The sequence below is a fragment of the Lepisma saccharinum genome, chromosome 26 (genome assembly GCF_977018435.1).
Source record: "Lepisma saccharinum chromosome 26, izLepSacc3.1, whole genome shotgun sequence".
NCBI classification, from domain to species: domain Eukaryota; kingdom Metazoa; phylum Arthropoda; class Insecta; order Zygentoma; family Lepismatidae; genus Lepisma; species Lepisma saccharinum.
Window position 1 is genome coordinate 18,520,307 of NC_139254.1, and position 21,596 is coordinate 18,541,902.

The following is a 21,596-nucleotide window of genomic DNA, read 5'->3' on the forward strand; positions in this document are numbered from 1 at the left end:
GCCGATATCATGATACGAAGAAGATATCGTACTTGGTGATATAAATCGTGTCGGCGATATATCGTTGCGATATTTGATTATATATATCGTGTCGGCGATATATCGACAAGATACTTGTTGATATATATCGTGTCGGCGATATATCGTCACGATATTTGGTGATATATATCGTGTTGGCGATATCTCGTCACGATATTTTAGCGATATATATCGTGTCAGCGATATATCGTCACGATATTTGGCGATACGCGGAGACGATATATCGCCGATATCACAATACGGAGAAGATATCGTATCGTATCGTCTGTGACGATATTTTCTTGACGATATATCACGATATCAAATTTCCGATATCGTCCATCCCTAGTGTACACCCACGTCACTAGCCTGCACTGCTCTCATTGAAGAGAGATGCACAGGTACCGTTCTCCGCCTGTTGCCTACGATATAGCACTAAAAAGATCCGCGAAATAATTTCACGAAACAAGTAATTGCGGCTGCAGGACATGGGAAACTAAATAAACCCACACGGTGGAGGAAATGAGAGTCGTTTCAAGTAAAATAACACTCTCTGTCTGAAGGTCATTGCATGGTTGGTTCACAGATGAACGCCTTAGCATCCTCTAGAGCTTAACCAGTTGGAAATGTTGCTTCAACCGTCAGTGTTTCTGCTAACTGGGACTCTTCCATCGGTTCTACAAGGTACGCAACCATTTTTTTTTTAACAATATTGTCTTAAGATTTCAAATCAACATTTCGCACATCATATCGTAAAGTGACATCTCAACACAATTCAAGTTTTTAACATAAGGAGACTACGTTTAATCATGGCCATCGGCAGAAATTTTGCAGGAAGGTGCAAACTCAGAGAATAGGACAGTGGCGCATGCTGAGTCCAAGACGTGTACTATTTCACTAAGACACCTAGCCCTAGGCTATGGAGGAAGTGGGTAGACAGACACAAACACTTTGCTCGTTCTTGACGTCTTTAAGGAAGCTACGTTGCCATCCCCTCGAGAGGCAGGTTGCAAACTTCAAAGAATTCAGGTTGCCAACTTTCAAGAATTCAGGTTGCCAACTTTCAAGAATTCAGGTTGCCAACTTTCATGAATTCAGGTTGCCAACTTTTATGAATTCAGGTTGCCAACTTTTAAGAATACAGGTTGCCAACTTTTAAGAATTCAGGTTGAAAACTTTTATGAATGGAGGTTGCCAACTTTTATGTATTCAGGTTGTCAAATGCACAATCGTTTTCTTTTTGAAATTAGGTTTACTCACAGTTTCTAGTCTATTTTTATTCTGTATTTTACCCTCTGGGCTTCAGGTAGGCAGATAGTCTTTCTAGCCTAGAATATACGCTTCTGGAATATGTGGATTTCATGTGACGTCAGGATGCGCACTTCCTCCATGTTTGTGCCAAATTTGTTTTTTGCAAGGAAATATCCACCACGTAGCATTCGTTACATCTGCACGTGTGTCTTTAAATCACGAATGTCTGTCTTAGTAGGTCCCGCCCACCCGATTGAATTTCGTATGCTTACAAGAACTGACCTCAATCATGGCTGCTCGAAGCCACAATTCAAGTTTGTGACGTACGTGAAACACATCTATGGCAGGTACGTTTTATTTATGAAACACTAAACACAAACGCTAAATACATTAACACATATCAGCACGTACCACTTCCTTCATTTGTAGAAGGCTACACAACACAGCTATTCCGGGAACAAGAACTGGAGGCGCCTATGCCTATAAGTTAAATCACTCTAGAATGAAAGTTTGGATCACTTTGCACTTTTAGTTGTTGAATACTTAACGTACAAAATCCTGAAAGACAATCATGCGACTAGTGGTCGGAAGTAGCACACTACATGTAGCGTCGCCACTGTAGCGAACTACGAAATTTCTAGCTGTAGCTGTAGTGGCGCTACATTTTGAAAATTGTAGTTGTAGCTGTAGCGAAGCTACAAAATTCTTGTAGTTGTAGCGCAAAATTCGCTACAGCTACATTTCTACTCAGCATTTTGAGGTCAATTTTGAATGTGGCAACATGGTCAAAAAAAATCGACATTAACGCTTACTTTTGCCAAGGTTCATAAGGACAAAATCTATTACTCAGAAAATCTGGTTATCCATCATGTTCATGACAATTATCATCCTTGAAAGAGTCCGAGAGACATATTTTTCGTTCCTTCATATCAGTCCATTAAAAAATGAAATATTTATTTATTTATTGAGAAAATTCCAGATACAGCACAGGTGGCCATTTTACACTGAAATTGTCAACAATGAAAAAGCAATAATAATAATAATAATAATAATAATAATAATAATAAGCAAAAATATATTAAAAAATAATAATTAAAAGTAACATAATAACACAAAGAGAATAGCAAATTGACAAAAAAGAAAAAGATGGCATATTTGATATGTTGATGTTTAAACATACATAATCCTACCAAATTTTATTTGTGAATAGTTGTAATCATTCATTTCGCAATACCATAATTTCAATAGTCAGATATCAAATTTGAATTCATATGCCACTTACATTTCTTATTCTCATATCCTGTAGTAAAAATAAGTAAATGAAGTAACATTATCGAATGAATGGAATAAAGATAATAAATACCAGAATCTATTTTCCAGTAAGTACAACTATCATACTAAGGGGTTCTTTTGCATATCCTTATGGTTGTTTTAAGTTTTTATGCAGATGTGACGCAAAAAAAGCGAGGAGCGAACAGGAGTAGCGTAGCGAGCTACTCTTTAGTAAATGTAGTTGTAGCTCTAGCGAAGCTACATTTTTGGAACAGTAGCTGTAGCGAAGCTACTTTTAAAATGTAGCTTCCTGATCACTGCATGCGACATGGTTGATCTTAACGATGTCTTCACGCGTCGCATTGTTCTGAAAGATATCTCGATAGAGCACGTTGTTGCCGGTAAAGTCACTGCAATCTTTGCGGTGGATACCTTGAAGCGTTATGAATCACGTTTTCAAATGTTGACGGCAGGATCAATGGCCCCACTTAGAAAGCAGCTTATATCCTGAGCATGTAAAAATACACAGTTGTCAATTTTGTTACCAACTTGTTGTACACGTTGAATGACAATAGTCAGAGAGATTTTGGGATGAAAATGAACAGTTCCCGATAATGCTGGTTCTCGGATGAAAATCGTAGATGCAGGGCACAAATATTTGCCGACGAGAGTACTCGTCTCTGCAAAGTTGAAACAACTGCAGGCATTCGTAATGTGGCGTCACAGGCAGGCCCTTTCCCTTCCTTTGTGACTGTGGCGACATATGAAAGCTTGACAATCTGTGCATTACGTTTGTAATGATAATCATGTTAATAACTTTAACTATACATTTGGTAAGATTCGTTGCACAACATTCGGCAAAACTCAGAAAAATGGTTCTATTTAGCGAAGTAGTTTTTAATAAAATAACCTACTTAGCAAAAAAATATATTTAAAGAACGAACATTGTGAAAAAAACAGGAGGGGCAAATGCCCCCCTTGCCCTTATATAGCGGCGTCTATGAGTTTAATTTAATGCATATGTTAATAGACAATTTCATTTGTAAAAGTAATTAGACATATTAGTCCTGAAGAGGTTATTACAAAAGCTCTTTAATTGTTGTGGTAATTGCCGAAATTACAGGCCATGTTAGCTATCGACTAAATATGGTTACAAGTTACTATCAGAGGCAAAGATTTGAAATGTGAAAGTGTAATTCAATGACAAACTAAGAAGTCCCGAAAAGTTCCTACAAAACTGTTAACTCAGTTATGCAGAGTAACCGGGTTGTATTTTGGACAAAGTAACTAAGGTTCGGTTACTTTTAGAAAAGTAATTTTCCAAAGAGTGTTGATTACTAAGCTACAGAGTACTACTACGTTTTCTAGGGGGTTGACATGGATAATTAACTCATCACAGAGGGTATGGAGACAATGAGGAAGCGAACGCTGTTGTAAAAAATAGTTCAAATTTTCACCACGAAGTTGAAATGTGGCGCTGTAGTAAGAACAGCCAATAATTTGAGTTTATGTGGGTACAACAGTCAGACCCGTAGCTAGAATTGATCTCCAGGGGGGGCTCAAGGGTTATCAGGGGGAGCTTTGTAAACCAAGTCCATTTTTCCAAAGTTTAACATTATTAAATGAATGCAAATTGTGTGTGTGTTGGGTGGTGGTCATTAAGTTACATAAATTTTAGAAATATACATGTACTACATTTTTTTCTATATCTTTTAAAATATCACTTGAAGTGTTAATTGAATGCTACTGAAATCGTCCCATACTACTTTTGATAATACAGATACGCATTTATATCATGCAAGAAAAAATTGACAATATTCAATCATAGTACCTACAGTACATTCCACCTCCGGCTGAAGCAATAAAACACCCCTTCGTTCCCAAAACCTGGGAGCTGTTAACCTTTGACGTAGATTCGGAGGGAATTTTCATGATGACGTCAAAGTCACAGATTTCTGTATAAACAGGAGGTCAAAACAGAGGCAGCGAAGGTACAGATAAATAAGTTTCCCTATGAAGGAACTATCTAAAGTCTACAGAAGAGAATTTTCTAAATAGTTGCTCTGTAAATTTATCCTTCACCAAAGTTGTGAACAAATAATATCTGCTGTCTACATTTTCACTCTTCACTGCAAATAAATTATACCAAATAGTTTTACCTAATGTCAAGGGGGCTGACGGCAATGCCAGGGGGGCTCACGGTAGATCCAGGGGGTGCTCAGCCCACCCGCCTGGCCCCTGCCTGGCTACGGGCCTGACAGCAGTGTTCAATATGCGCCCTGTAAACGTGAATGACCCTTTGGAAGTGTAAGGTCAGATGGGCTTACCTAGTTCTTGTTCACTGTGCACCAGATTCTAGCGCCACATTTCAACCTGGTGGTGAAAATTTAAACTCCAGATGCTCTGAGTAGGACAGCTTTAACTGTGGTCAGGCTCGAGCAACTCGCTTGCACTTGTGGAAGTTAGAGTATGCTCCGTGCGTTGCGAGCTTCCCAGCTGCACACTGCATCTCAGGGCGAGTAAGCATCAGAGTGGCTTGCGATGAGAAGTAAAACACTGCGGGGAAAAATGTCTTCTTCTTTCGCGAAACCCCTTCCTGTTTCTTCTGACCTGAATACAGCGTGACACTGCACTGGCACTCACCAAACGTGAGCGAGGAAGCCTCAGTACAGTACCGCCGCTCCCTCTGCAGGCATACGCACCAGTGGTCCCGGGTTCGAATCCAGCCCTTGGCATGACTGTTCTTTGTGAGTGTCCCGTTATCAATTTCATCATATCGTCACTCATCCTCATCGTTGCGATTAGCCAAAATTGGCAGAAGAGCGACGCTAAATAACTAGAATCAAACCATTGGTACAGTCACAAGCAATAAATATGGGACACTTATGTCCTGATATACTCGCTTTCCTGCATGGCTTTACGTGTGTAGAATAGTTCTATGGCTGTGGTATAGTCGACGCGCTAGCTACGTTAACAACCGGCTGGATATGAAGTCCACGGAGCTCGCCCACCAGCTGCAACAATCACATTCAATGCACAGTGTTGCCACTCTCCACGCCACCTTGTCCCTCCGCGCACACGCATCTTCCCACAGTCTCCACATTGAAGTTGCAAAGTACGGCAACAGCGTATCCGCAGTCATGTGACTGAGACTCCACATGGAGTAGACGAGCAGAATGACAGCTGCACCCATTGGCTGAAGGTTGAGTGTGATTGGACGAAAACCACTCGCCCGCTATTTAACCCCACTCACGTTCGTCGCGGCGGCTTTCTTCAGTTCTTCGACCTTAACGAAGTAAACCCGTGGACTATATATGTTGTCATTGAAAATTTTCTATTAATATCCACTAATCACCATAGATTTAGGCCACACACATAACGCCTTTCAAGCAAGCGAGTACGTCAGGATTTAAGTGTCCCACTTTTCATGCCCGTGACCGTAAATTCTCAATTGGAGTAAACAATCGATATTCTTTTAATTATCGATAGTTCAAACAGCTAAATCTACAAATATGTAGTTTTGTAGACTGTGTTGTATTGACCAATGAAACGTTCATTCTCTAATCAGGATTCGAACCTAGGATTATTGGTTCCCATTGTGGCACAGAGACGTCTGCAACCCTCTCAGCAGAGAAATAATTTTGACATTAATTCCATTTCAGGAAATTCTTGTGATCCCCTGCGAATTGTCTGCCCTATTGGATGTATTTGTTGTGCGGAGGGTTGCTGCCTCTTGGGGTAAGTAGTTGCACACTAACATAGTACAGTAAAACTTCGTTAATCCGGACCCCGATAAGCCGGACTTCGCTTAATCCGGTCAGGCAAAAGGCCAAAAGGCGTATGAACATCTTTGGAGCCATTTGGAAATCAGATTCCGAAAACATGACATAACAAGCAAGAATGGACTGAAAGAGGTCATTTAGCATGAGTGGCACAATATTACATCTGAAATAACCACGCCTCTTGTACATTCTATGCAAAAGAGACTGACAGATGTTCTCCATAACAGAGGAATGCATACTAAATTCTGACGACATGGTATTTGTTTCTTTCTTTTCTTCAAACTGAACTTTTATGTTGGTGTATGAATACTTTTGTCCAACCAAAGAAGCGGGTATTGAGAATGTATTGTATTTTATTTTTATACAAGCAGCATCTGATATTTTTGTTGTGAATATATCGTTTGGTGCATAGGGTCAACTGGGGCGAATAGGGCCACTTTTATGAAAATCACCTAGAACTACTGTATTGAATGTTTTAATGTAGAATTTGTTTACACAAATATAATGAACCATAGTCCACATCAAATTTTGCATTTCAAAAATTTTATAATGTTATATATAATATAAAAAAAGGAAATACATGCATCGGCCCTATTCACCCTAGCATGTCCGGCTGAATAGGGTCACCTGTAAGGTGAATAGGGCCACATATACTTTATGCATATAAACTGCGCCAACCATACAAAATCATACATAATTTGGAAAATCACACAAAGTACAATATTACAGAAAAGAAAATTATAAAATGGCAAGATTTGCATGCTCATAAGTGCTAAATTTTGAAACATTCCTTTTCTTATGTTCCTGGATTGTTGAGACAACGTCCGCACTGCCTGTTCTGCTTTCCTTACGTCATCTTCACTGCATTTCTGCTGTCTTTTACGATTATATTTCTCCATCTGAAATAAAAAAAGAACGACAAAAAGAACATTACTTTTATTTATCAACGTCAGGCCAATTACATACATTTCACATTTTAATCAGTTAATGAGTTGGCAACCCTGCTTTGGTTCATTTCCGATAAAGAAGGAATTCATGACAAGTTATCTCGGTCTTTGTTAAAGCTAAGAAAATTAAAGTTGTAAACTTTCAACAAAATAACAAGGCCTAAGAAGAATGAATACATGACAGAAATATTAACAATAGGCCATATTTCATAACACTTACCTTCTATTGTTGATGAAAACTGCTGCCCAACACAATCAGCATCCAACGTTTACGGAATCCAACTGCACAATAAACTTGTACAGACTCACAGTCGACACACGATATGGCGTCGGCTTCGCCCCCTTACTCCTGTCCCTGTAATAGAGTCCCGTAAAAATTTTAGTTATGATTTGTCTAACCAATGGAACCTAGTAGAATACATGGAGGAGGGTCAGAAAAACTTGGGTAGACATCACCATATTCTGGACTGGGTGTTTTAGACGCCATTTTCCAAAATGGCCGACAGCGACAATATTTTGCTTTTATTTCCGCACCCGAAACCATTAAAGTCATACTTTTGGTGTCCAAATATATGTTTTGAAGGGTGAGGAATCGAATAAAATGGTTCCTGAAGTTGTCTGATTATTATTTATTTCAGAAAATCTGTTGTTGGTTTTTTTTTGCATCTATAAAGGATAATATGAATAAAAACTGACTACAATTATTTGGAAAGTTACATTTACACAACATAAAGAATTTAAAAATATATATAATAAAAAAAGCACAAATTTAAAAAAAAGTATTTTACAATAAAGCACACATGATAATTATGAAAACTCTGAACTTAAATGTTTTTTACAAGTTATTGCAACAAATTGCATAATAATATGATAATTTCTTATTTTTCTCCCACACTATCTTTTACATTCTTTGCCGCATTTGCAATACTCAGTGCATGGTAAATATTTCATATTACATTTACATCTAGTAGCACATGCTTTACAAGTACACTGTATTAGTAGCTCAGAAGGCATTTCGTGAAGACAGGTATCAGGCTTTAGTACGCCATTTAAATCTTTCTACCATCCATAATCTATTGGTTGCAGAGTTCCATCAGGAAAGTAGCTTCGTGAAAGTTTTAAGCATTCCTGCAGAACAAAAGAACATGTTTTCAAATGTCCATTTCTTATCGAGAAAGATGAGGGTGGTAGCTCAGATATGTGCTTCTGTTTGTGTAATGAATAACGAAGCTCATCAAATGTCTTATACTTTGAGGATAGATGTAAAACTTGAACAAGATATTCCTCTGATTTATTAAGTGCTTCTTCACACAGAGTATTTTCTTCTACAAATCCAATTAGTAATGTTTCTGGTGATGCTTTCAGTGAAGATGGCTTTGTTCCTATCTTGCTTGTAACATCACTACCTGTAACGATGTGTGCTTTGATTAAAGTGCTGCAAAGCGTATCTCCCAGTTTTCTCCCCAGCGTATGTAGAGACACATAACGCACTTTGTCACTCACTCCCATTTTAATCCACATTTCTTCCAATTCTTTCGTGAATAGTTCAAATATATATCGAAGGACGAGGACAACTACATCATGGAATATCTGTGGAGTATCATTCTGGAATCTGCTTCTTCTACAAAGGTCTGAAGGTCAGAGCAAGTTTGAAGTTCTTTGTTCATAACTATGAAGGCATCTCTGGTATCATTGTCTCCTGTGATGGTTCCACTTATCACTGTAGTGAAGTTAGTCGTTTTTGCATGTTCAATAAAACCGGTAGCAGCGGACAATTGAAGCAGCTGTTTGTTTTCACTCGAAGACCAGAATCTGTCCATCTGTATAGGAATTAGTGTGTCCCATTGGATTGTCATCATTTCAATTGAATCAGCAGGTCTCCATCTTTCCCTTTCACCTTCTTTTAGTGACTGCTCGATGTAGCTGTCAAATACAAAATCTACTCGTTTAGTTCCGTGGTATTGAGTTGCATTAGTCCAGACTTTATCAAATATACATTTAAAAGTTCCCATACACTAAGTTCCGAGTTGGCGAACTTATGACATAAAATCAACTACGAGAGCAGTATTCATGACTTCACGTTCTTGAAAACAGTAATCAATTGGATCTAGTTTTTTTCTCCAGTTCAGACAACAGTAGATACTTTACAGGTTTAGTTGTGTAGCCATTATTATCTAATAACATATTAGTTGGCAGCAGATCATATTTCAAGATATCTTTCATTGTTTCTCGTAGTGCTTCAGCTGCAACAATATTATTCTTTTGGGAAGCAAGTGTTGTCTTCGATTTCGGGGTAGGCACTACTGTTTCACCCATCATTATTGGGAGTTTTACGTTCGTGATGGCACCAGAAAGTTTTGTAGTTTTCTTAACGAAACGTTCACTTCTGAGTAGTTCATAACTCTCTTCTCCATGATCTCTCACTTTCAACAGGCGGATAGCATCCTCTTTAGGCACACATTGTTTACTGATAAAATTATGAAGTTTGGTCTGGCTGGATGTTTCATATGGATTGCCTCTACTGTTTACAAATTCAAATACTGCATTCAAAAAACATTAACATCTTGGAACTCAAGTTTCCTGATAGTTCATGATGAAGACTTATCTCACTGTAACTGGTATCATCAGCACAAAGTATTTCTCGGAAACAGTTGCTTATTCCTAGTACCTCGTGATATACCAACTCCCATTCAGTGACATACTTTTGTTGCTTTGTTTGTCCAATTATTTCTTTAGAGCTCTTTCAAGATCGTTGGATAGTTTGCTCCAATTTCATATCCATTTCATGTCAGTGGCGACACTGCACCAAATGATCGATTGGTTTGCCTCACTACAAAATGGCCTGTTTGAAATTTCCGACACACTTCAGGATGCTGTTCCTCTAACAATCGCATTTTTTTTCCCGAGATACCATGTTGCATATATTAAGTAGTTAATACTGTCAAATTCACAGAATATAGGCAGAAGGTTCTGAATAGCTTGAAGGTGGCTATTCCAATCGCCACCTCTGTCAGACACTATGAAAAATTTCAACAAGTTTACCAGGTAAAGGAATGTATCCCAATATTGGCACGTTTCTGACTTAGTGTCACAATCATTGGAAAATTTCTGAAAGTCATTGTACAAAACTGCTAAGGTTGCTAAAAGTTCATTAAACTCTGTTGGGCTTGTCTTCACATTCTTAGTTGAAATACTTAGCCTATTTTCAATTTCTGGATTTGTTGAATGGTAATAGCATAATTTTCTTTGGGGTTACATTTCCAAAATGCTGACCATTTCATCTTCAATATAGCTTCTTCAAGAATCAGTAAGCCCTTGAGCGATCTGACATAATGACTTCCATTCATTTCTGATTCTTCAGTTTTAACACCACACACTTTGCACTCAATAAGTGCATCCTTTGGACCACTGCCACATAGATATTTTCCAATAATGTGCAGGACAACCTTTGCGCAATGGAAGTTTCCGATTCTTCGGCCACTATTTTATCAAGAGATGTTTTAAAGTATACGTGTTATAGCACTGGTTTGTTACATGATACACAAACACTTCTTCAGCCGACAAAATTTTCAGTCTCTTAGCAACTATGTCATCTCTTATGTCGGCTGCTTCGTGATTTCTTATTCTACCATTACCTGTGGTAACTGTCTTATAACTGTCCACAGTCTGACAAATAATGCACTTCTGCACATCAAACAATATATTTTGTTCTTCCTATTGAACATCTGCCAGTTTAGTTCCTACCGGTATCCGTCTTTACTCATCCATTTTTAATTACTGGTAGTTAACCTATAAATAACAAACTATTATTAGAATTTTGAATTATATAATTCAGTTCTGACAGCTTTATCACCCTAAACATACAGTTAAGTAGGCCTCTTGTTTAACTGTGTAATAAATGAAACCAAAAGTATACTCTTATCCCTCTTGTCCAGTAGACACTTTTCGAAAAAAAACAAAAAAAAAACGAAAAAAACAACAACAGATTTTCTGAAATAAATAACAATCAGACAACTTCAGGAACAATTTTTTTCGATTCCTCACCCTTCAAAACATATATTTAGACACCAAAATTATGACTTTAACGGTTTCAGGTGCGGAAATAAAAGCAAAATATTGTCGCTGTCGGCCATTTTGGAAAATGGCGTCTAAAACACCCGGTCCAGAATATGGTGATGTCTACCCAAGTTTTTCTGACTCTCCTACATGTATTCTACTAGGTTCCATTGGTTAGATAAATCATAACTAAAATTTTTACGGAACTCTTTTACAGGGACTGGATTACCTCGCTTCTATAACATGTAAGACTGATTTATGTTGTGAGTGGCCCGATTCGTCCCAGTTTACCCTACATGGTAAAGCATTAACAGTTTTGACTTCCTCATTGTTTTCCTAGCTGCTGCAATTCGTCCTTTCTTCCTTTCAGTTCCACTGTATGATTACTTTTGTCCATCACTGTACGTGTTACGAAATCTATCGCTTACTTCAAGAGTGTACTATTTAAATAGATACGTATTCGCAAAGTTTGGTATTTGGCAGCACTTTACCACTGCCAATTGATTGATTTAGTTTTTTTATTTCGGGTTTTGTTTGTGCCTCTTGGCTAATTTGCGAAGATGGGGATGAGTGATGAAATGATGAAATTGATAAATGGATATTCACAAACAACCAAGCCCGAGCGGGATTCGAACCCGGGCCCCTCGGTGTCGTGACGCGATGTAATAATCACTCGGCCACAGGGTCCGGCTTTACCACTGCCAAGAACATTGCAATACGATTGCGATGGTTAGCTACCTACTTCTTTTGGCAAAGGCAAGGTCACGAATTCAAAGTTCCTTATCAAGCAGCAGTGCAACATAGAAAGTCAGGTGACCTAGGCCTGACGCACATGGAATGGAAAGTAGTGGCCTTGTTGAACACGTGTAATCAATCTCCAGACACTAGTAACAAGAGCCAGATAGCTAGCTACACAGCGAAAGTGCTTCCGTCGATCCCAGGCACTATTCCTTTGACCTTGTCCATGAACACTGAAGCTTTGCCTTTAATCTTTTATCACCAAGGCTGCTCACAGGGGGATATTATGCGCAGACTGCGCCATCGAAATTTTTTGGGGGATTGTTTTCATAATGTAATAAAAAATTCAACATTTATATATTTTTCCAAAATAAATGTAAAGACGTTTACACCTTAGGTGCACCATATTTAATCCATTAGTTGAAGAAAATGAAGTATTTAGAGGCAGCGATGCCCACAGGTGGGTTTGTGGACTCTCGTTATGTCCAAGCAACTTATGTTCTTTTGGGGGGACGGTTTTTGTGATGTAAATTTGATGTAAAACAGTACAGTATTTGTTACAAGTTGAATTACGTTATTAACTGTCCATTGCTGTTACATAAATAGCAAATACTAGACAGCGAAGGAAATTATAACAGATAATATTTTTAAGGAAGGGGGATGTCCAACTATTACACAGTGTGTCTTAAATCAACACCTGGGTTCAGGTGGGGATTGAGTAAGTATACGTTGGGGGAGGGGAGAGGCAATATCCGACTATTGAATGTCAGTGTTAAATCTTAGATTATCCTGGGAATTTTAGTTAAGGGGCTTAGCATTCAATTTGGGGGGAGGAATATCCAACTCTTGTGTATTAATATTACGTCTGAGATTATAGCGGAAAATGTGGTTTGGAGACGGAGATTTTTTTCTTTTGGAGGGGGTAATATCTATCAACGGTAAGTCCAACATTTTGGTTGGAGGATTGAATATTAAATTTGAGGGGAGGAGATATGGAGCTCTTAATAAACTGTAAAATCTTAGATTGTCAAGGGATTTCTTTAGGGTTCGGACATTATATCTGGAAACTATATTTAGCGATATGGTATGCGCACTTTTCTGCGCCGAATATGGGAAAAGAGAAGCTGGAAAAGAGTAAATATTAAGGGGTCCTATGAAAGTATTGACGTCCCGTTAAATTAATATTCTTGCAAGCCTGCAAAGAAATGGACAAAAAATTTTTTTTTGCTCGCTTCGCTCGCACTATTACGTTGCAAAAATTCGTGTCTGGCATTTTCATGAGACGATTGTGAAGAATTATACTTTAGCTGCATTAAAAGACATAAACAATATTCTCGATATTTATTAATAATATAATCTCATAGAATATAATGTTTAGTGTCGGTATACTGCTTAATTTAAAGCAGGTCAGTCATTTTTATAATATGGTTCTATTAGCAATATTATTGTATTATTGATTCCCTGTAGACTATGCTGCAATAGTTGTACTAACTGTGTACTTCATAGTAACGCCTTGCACATTACTCGATAAAACAGGAAAATAAATAGTGTCAAATTCGCATTTCTAACTTATTGTTGCAGGGTAAATTTGCTTTGGCAAGTTAAATTTGCACTGAAGATGAAATCCATGTAATTATTGCTATGGATTACTAAAAAAAATGTAATTACCCCAAACAGAGTTCTTTGAAGGAGGCACCTTATTATATTCTCGTCCCGGCCGTAGGAATTTCTAGCTAGTGTTCTGTAATTTTTGATCTTAAGTTGTGTAAGACTTTGTGTTAAATACCCAAATTGTGGGTTATTAAAATCTTGTTCTCCAACTACAACCACAGTTTAAATACATATTTATATAATTATTACACTTGAGATTGCTAGCTTTCCGGTATTTCGAAAATTTGAACCATTAAAAAATATGGACAGTTTAACAGGCTATTGTATTCAAATAAAATGAATTATTACGTATTCACCCAAAATATTTTGAGGGGTAATACATCCACGGCCTAGCTGGGGGATGGAAACCTCTGTTTGAGGAGGACGGCTAGATCAAGTATCGTGTTCAATAAAGCTTAAAAAAAAAGTTACTTTCAATAGACACGCTTTCGTATTACTTCATGTGGATTACCACATGATTTGGGGGGGGGGCATGACGAGATTTGGGGGGATTGCGTCATTGCCTTGGGGGGATGGGCACCCCTGTTTAACACCAATTGTAGAATGTGTTTGGAACATGAAGTACGATGCCAAACCTGCAAGTCAACGAACTTGACCTTAATACACAACTGACGAACGTTTTGGGAGTTTGTTGCTCTACTTTCGTCAGTTGTGTTTGACTTGCAGGTTTCCAAACACATTCTACGATTGGTATTAAAAGATAAGCATAACTCCCAACAAGGCGTGGAACATGCTATGGCAAAATATTTTGGTAAATTCTTTAAGAATCAGGGGCGTATATTCGGGGCTCTCTAGGTTATCTGCGAAGCCCAGGCTCAATTACCAAAATACAGGAAAAATATATATCAGAAAATGTGCATAAAATTGTTCATTTCAATAAGATGAACCTGATTTCTTAGGAGTTGGCACTTTGATTTCTAAGAAGTTGGAAACAATTCCCGCTTTCTTTGAATTCGCGAGGCGGAGCGCCGGGTGGCAACTCCAGGGAAGGGGAGTGAAAGGCGAACGTGACAGGGCTATCTTAAGGATCACCCGATCAGTATTGCAAAGCAATTTTTCCCAGCATGTAATTTTCCCAGAAACGGGGAATTTTGAAGCCAAATTATCGCAGGCAATGGAAAAGTGTGTCATATGGCAGGGACAAGAACATCATTGAACGCTTGTAGACGAGTTGAAAAAACGAGTTGTTGACCTTCAAACAACTAGAGATACAGTGGGGAATGGTTTATGAGTGCATCTAAAAATTACCGAAATGATAAGGAACAGTTCTAGTCTAGATCGCGTCGAGTGGTCTTTAAGGTTTCCTTGGTACGTGGAATTTATTTAGAGGCAGCGTGTGAATGCAGTAGTGAGTGGATTGTATTTTTGTAAATGATGTGTGCTGTGTTGTGTAGTGAACTGAAATGAGGGACATAATTAACGAGCTGTCTATTCGACTTACGAATGACGATAAGCTCCAAATCGTTGTGGATTTTTCTTGTATGTCCACTTTATTCACAGATAAGCTAATGGGGATCGGACCTACAGTTAAAGTGGTATCCGAACCACCGTGTATCGAAACCGGAACCCCTTAGTCTCAAGGTAACAACGTTGCCACTGCGTCAACAAGGAAGTCTCGAACTTTAAATCGTGAAAATAGGTAGGTAGAAGTTTGTATATATTTTCGTATATAGGCCTACATACAGAATGCGTCTACCAAGTTTTAAGACAGTTGGCGCTGTGAAACTGTCATACGAGCCATCTACCGGCCAAGTACGGAAGCAGTAAGCAATAGGTGTCGAGTCATTGCAGGCAGTGTTTGCTGTACGCGAGGGTGGAAGTGTTTCTGCCGTGTGCGATAAAACAGAGTTGTGTCAAAGTTGTCGGTCATGAATGCGAGTGAGGAGCAACGAATAGCGATTGTTCTGTTTCCAGTCCCCCTCTGGTGCACTATGCAGAAAACCACTTGTCTCGGGCTGCCAGCAGCCATTTTGTGTAAGTAATTGTGTCAGGGATGAAGCTGATTAATTGTCGTTGTTATTTTCAGGTAAGCAAGAAATATGTGTGTGTGTGCGTCCTAGAAATTAACGAATGTTAATATTTTATACGTATTTTGAAAGCTCGTTTAATAATCTTTTTGATCACATAGCTACATTGTAAAGATGTTTTTGTGTCAAAGGAATGATACCAATTTTTGTTGAAAAAAGTAGTCCAGAGGCGAGTTCCTAAGGTGACACATGGCGGGCCACCTTGGGAACAGGTTACACTCGCCTGTGGAAATTACACTTTTCTCCACATTAAAATACGTTTTATTATTTAAGATTACCAAACAATGTTAAATTTGCACAGACTTTCATGAATCACTAAATGTTATTAATATGTTGGGTGAATGCGTTAAATACTTCAGTGATAATTTTTTTTGCGGAAGTGTTTCTTTTATTTATTTCGTTATGCGTCGTTACTGTACATAATGTATGTCAACAAACAAAAGTTTGAGACTAACAATTTCTCTAGTGATTTTTTTAAAAAAATGAATAAATACGAGGGTTGGGGAGTAAGTCATGGCAACCCAGTAATAATTCGACAATCAAAGGATGTATTAAAAAATTGTTATATACAACTGAAAGAGTATCCATTATGGATATTTTGTTGGTAGGAATCATGAAAGAAAAAACAAGCAACCCTGTGACATACACATGTAGATTAATGTACAAGTTACAAAAACCTGTCTGAGCCTGTGACATACACATGTGCACATGTTACAAAAACTTGTCTGATTATGAGAAACCTTCGAAATAATCTCCCGCATTGTCCACAGCACGTTGCCATAGATGTGGAAGACGGCGAATACCATCGGCAGCACCATCCTCTGCACCATGCCTGTTTCCCGTGCTCATCCAGTACAACACACAGAGCCATCTATTGACCAACGGGTAAAGTACTCGTGTCAGGCTTCCTCCCGCAGTCTCCATTTCCGTCCACCTTTGCATATAATTAAAATATTACTGGGTTGCCATGACTTACTCCCCAACCCTCGTATGTTCCTTGAGCACAAGCAACATTTTCTACGAAACTATAAGCAGTGGGCTACCTTGGGAACAGATGTAACGGTTTTGTAATTATTTTTTCTAAAAAAAAGTTACGAGCAATTTTACAAATTATTTATATGGTACATCTTGTTAGTTAGTTATAAAAGTTTTTTATTAAAATTTCATACATGTATCTCTCATTGGAGATTTGTAAATTGTCTAACTATGCTTAACTATGATCACCTACCTTATGCCATTTCTTAACTATGTAACCAGAAAAATCATTCGTGTCCATTAATATCTAGTCACCAAAGATATCCCTGCCGAATTAAATTGTGAATTAAAGATGGACGCCATTCTGCAACTGACCAATCACAGCAAGCCGAGGAGATAAAGGAATGTTCGTTTACCTGTGAAGATCGTATCCTCTGATTGTAGATAAAAACACTCCTGAAACGAAACTAAGATAGCACACTACTCCTCGCTGTAACTTCTATCGTATCAATTGGTAACCCGATTATAAATTGCAGGCCACAACTGTGTGCTCGATAGCTTTCTGATTACAACTGGGCTGAGAAATGTTCCCTCGAACTATTTAAAGAGGATTCAAATTTCCGATCGTTAGAACCGTTGAGGCAGTTCCATTCTGCCGTTAACGGTGTTTTTTGCCTAAGGCTGACGTTGCGTTATTTCAACGCTTCCTGTGGATTTCTGTTAGAATCCCGTGTCGACGGAGATTACAGATCCACTGAAGGTCACTGGTGTAATTTGCTTTTAAGAAGCTACCTCCAGCACTTGAGCCGGACCCGTTGGCTAAGAGATTAGTCTATCGAGTTATGACGCCAGGTGTCCCGGGTTCGAGTCACGCCTTCGGTAGGTTAGATGGACATTACGTTTGTATTTGGCAATCAAAATTTGGTCAAGTTTCCGGTGTTTGAATTTTATTGAGATGTAAATGTACTGTTTCAATATTACGTGTAAATGTTATCATAAGATTTAATGATCTAGGTTAGAACCAATGTTCTAGGGTACTTACGCTCTATATGCTGGCAAGGGATGTGGCGAGCGGGGAATGCGCAGCAGACCCAACCGCGGTAGCACCGAGAGTTACGACGTGGTCGGGAGGAGAGTGTTGCGTACACCTCGTTCTACAGGCTGCTGCGGTTCGTATCGTGCTGGATTGGTCGCTCAGGCAAGGGAGCAAATTTCCTATCATCCCTGTCAGAATAAAATGCTTAATTCACGCACTGTATATGGCGTAAAATAACATAACTTGTCGTTCTTGAATTGCTTTCAGCTTATCCCATATCTGGTGGGTAGGGTTTCTGGTTCTCATAGCCCTCGCTATTCTGGTCACGTGCTACAGGTGCTGTGTCGTCCACACTGAATCTCCATCTACAAGTGGACTCACCAAACGTAAGTGTTTTCCGTTAATACTGGATCTATGTTTACAAGATGCAGGAAACAGAGGATACAGGGTGATTCATAATTCCCTCCGGGGTTTCGAACATTTATAGTACGCGTACAAGAACTGTAATACGCATAGAACGAAGGTGCATATCAGTACGTAAAGAATATCTCCAAGTTTGCACTCGTAATAGGACCCATCACGTAATGTAGATTTACCCGCTAGGTGGCAGTGTAACGCAGTTAATGCAAACACGTCGTGCACTGGTGAACACAAAGCGTTCTGCGTCTTAGAATTCGCTAAGTGTGAGTTTGTTGTGACGGTACAAGAGAGATTTCGTATGGAATATCGAACAGTAGCACCTACAGACAAGACAATTAGTGCGTAGTATATCAAGTTCAAGGAGACTGGTTGCCTGTAATGTGTTGGGACGTGTGTGACAAGAACTTGATTTCAGGTTTGATGTCTACCGCATCACCAGAGGTGCACATATCGAGCATCTGTAAAGTACGTACCAAACTTGGAGAGATTCTTTATGTACTGATATGCACCTTTTTGCTGTGTGTGTGTTATACTTCTTGTACTATAAACGTTCGAAACCGCGAAGAAAAGTATGAATTACCCTGTGTATTCACTCAAAGAGTCACTCTGCTGATATCATTTACTACATTCTCCGCTTAGAACGCTGTGGTACATGTTCAATTAATCCTTAAAACTTAAAAGCGCTATCGTATCTACAATCAGTGTGGCATTCTGAGAGCCTCTGAGAGCCCTATTCAATTTAGTGAGCTGAGAGACAGAACGTATGTTGATTTTATAGCAATTACAAATACGTTATATAATAAATTTGTTCTGCCAATGAGAAGATTGAAATATATATTTTACATATTAATCAATAGTTACTATTCTTATTACTAATTTTATTGCATTGATTAAAGCCTATTAGGTACGGTATGTAATAAACATCGTAATATTTTACATTTCCTTTCATTGTGGAACATAAAAACTGTCAGACTTCTTCAATTGGATATTCGTTCACACTTTGATGAAGCCAGTTTTATAATTCTTTAATTACCATTTGACTAATTTTCCCGTTACCATTGTTTTTGTACTATATCCTTTTGTATATTATGTTCCAGTTCTTCGTTTTTTCTTATTCACAAACCTAACTGTATATATTTCTTCTACAGGGTGTATCAGAAGTCCCTTACCACCCCTTGTAAAATACGCAGTGATGTATTTTCATGGAATTTGATACGGGCGATACATAATAGGCCTAGGGGGACAGCTTTTGGAGTATGTCACGCGGACGGCCGCCATCTTGGTTCCGCCATCTTGAATGCAACTTTTTTATTTAAAATGATAGGTGGGTCATGACCATAGGCTAGGATTTCGTCAGGATGTCAAATCTGGAATCTGATTTCATGTAACTTCATTTGGTGAAAAGTTATTGGCAACTGAAAGTGATGTTTACCTGTTTGTTGCAGGTGCCGTTGACAACTGAGGAACGCATCCAATCTTCTACGTAAATGGGGAGGTGAATAGGCAAAAGATGCGCTATTGGTAGCCTGACAACCCTGCATGGACAGATCCCTTCAAAATGACCGGTGCAGGGAAGATTATGGTGTGGGCAGGCATATGGGGAACACGGATAATCGGTCCTTTTCTCATTCAAGGAAATTTAAATGCGGAAAGATACCTGGGGATGCTACAGGAACAGATACTGCCAGCTCTGATGTCGGAGGATGATAGATTTCCCAGGTTTTTTCAACATGATTGTGCGCCTCCGCATTATGGCGTCCAGGTGCGTCAGTATCTGGATGAACAATTTCCTGGGGCATGGATTGGTCAACGTGGGCCCGATGAATGGCCTGTTCGATCACCAGACCTAACGCCAATGGACTTTTACCTTTGGGGACACGTTAAGGCTATGGTGTATGGTGTGAAAATTCGTGATCTTCGTCATCTGCAATAACGTATCATGGCTGCCTTTGAGCACATTTCACCAGATACCTTGCTCGGTGTCCACAGACATTGGGAGAAGCGTCTGCACACGTGCATTGCCCAACACATGACCTATGACCCAATGTATCATATGACCCACCTATCATTTTAAATAAAAAAGTTGAATTCAAGATGACGGAACCAAGATGGCGGCCATCCGCGAGACATATTCCAAAAGGTGTCCCCCTAGGCCTATTATGTATCGCCCGTATCAAATTCCATGAAAATACATCACTGCGGATTTTACAAGAGAGTAAGGGACTTCTGATACACCCTGTAGTATCTATTACACTACTTCATTATTTTTTTTATTCTTCAACCATCGTGACTTAACAATTGTAATATATTTTCTCATTTTAATATTATCATCTCTTTTAGTTCTTAATTAAACTTACCCTTCAACTGCTATGACTTCACTCAATAAGACCTTCAAGAATTAAAAGAAAACTCAAGACAAGCTGTTGACAACTTTTGCACCACCATACATAAAAAATACATCGCTTAAAAACACATAGGATGTAAGAGAAAAATTAATGAAAATAGTCATGGACAATTTGCACGGTAATACTCATGGATCCCACTGTACGTAGTAAGGGTTGTACAGTACATCTTATTCCATCATATACACTAGCTCTTCACGCGTGTCTTTTTCTGTAGTCCTACAACGGGTGACTATAATGTGTGGGTCAGTGTTATTGCATTAGTTAAAGAAGGATTTTAGGAAGTAATGTGTTTCAGTAAGCCTTCTCTTACCATACAGGGTTGCATCCAGTGATGACAATATTCCCTCTTCAGCATTTATCAATGTCTGTGGACACTCAAAAGATCCTGCAGCAGATGCCGATCCACGAGGAGAGAACTATTTATCCACTACCGGAAGTTAGCCATCCTCTTGTCTCCATTGTGAAGATGTACTGATGCATTAAATAATATATGTTCATAAATATGTGTCTTATTTTTATTCCTTTCTACTAATCAAAAGAGTATAAACGCACCTACATCCCCTGAAACCATCACCATTTATCAAACCAGAGTTTATGCTGTAGAGTAGTGATTCTCACGCCCTGGGAGCATATTGAGGGGTAGCGACTGATACAGGCAATCTATGACTAAGAACCATGATTTATCGGCGTTATTTTTCCAAAATTCACGTTTTTTTTCACATTTTTCTGCCAAATAAACCTAAAAGAGTACATCTATTGTGCTTTTAAACTATTGTATGGCCTACACTTGGTTGTTAGAGGTTCATACGATGGAACCAATTTTGAAGGATGTTACGTACCCAATAGGACCAAATAATTAATGTAAATAGTTTGCAAAAGCGGAATAGAGATGGCAGCACCAAACGTGCAAGATGAAGAATTAACATAATATATGCGAATAACTATATAAATAAGAATAAAACGAATGGAAAAGATGAAAAACAATAAAATCTACTATA

General features: G+C 38.6%; 1 protein-coding gene across 1 annotated transcript; it reads left to right on the forward strand.

Moving 5' to 3' along the window:
* Positions 1–568: 568 nt before the first annotated feature.
* On the forward strand, positions 569–21,089 carry LOC145979753 (uncharacterized). The gene is made up of 4 exons (XM_083112739.1): positions 569–702; positions 6,204–6,279; positions 18,041–18,159; positions 20,916–21,089. Exons 1-4 carry the CDS (start codon positions 645–647, stop codon positions 21,071–21,073), a joined length of 411 nt encoding a protein of 136 aa, XP_082968865.1. The 5' UTR covers positions 569–644; the 3' UTR covers positions 21,074–21,089.
* Positions 21,090–21,596: the final 507 nt, after the last annotated feature.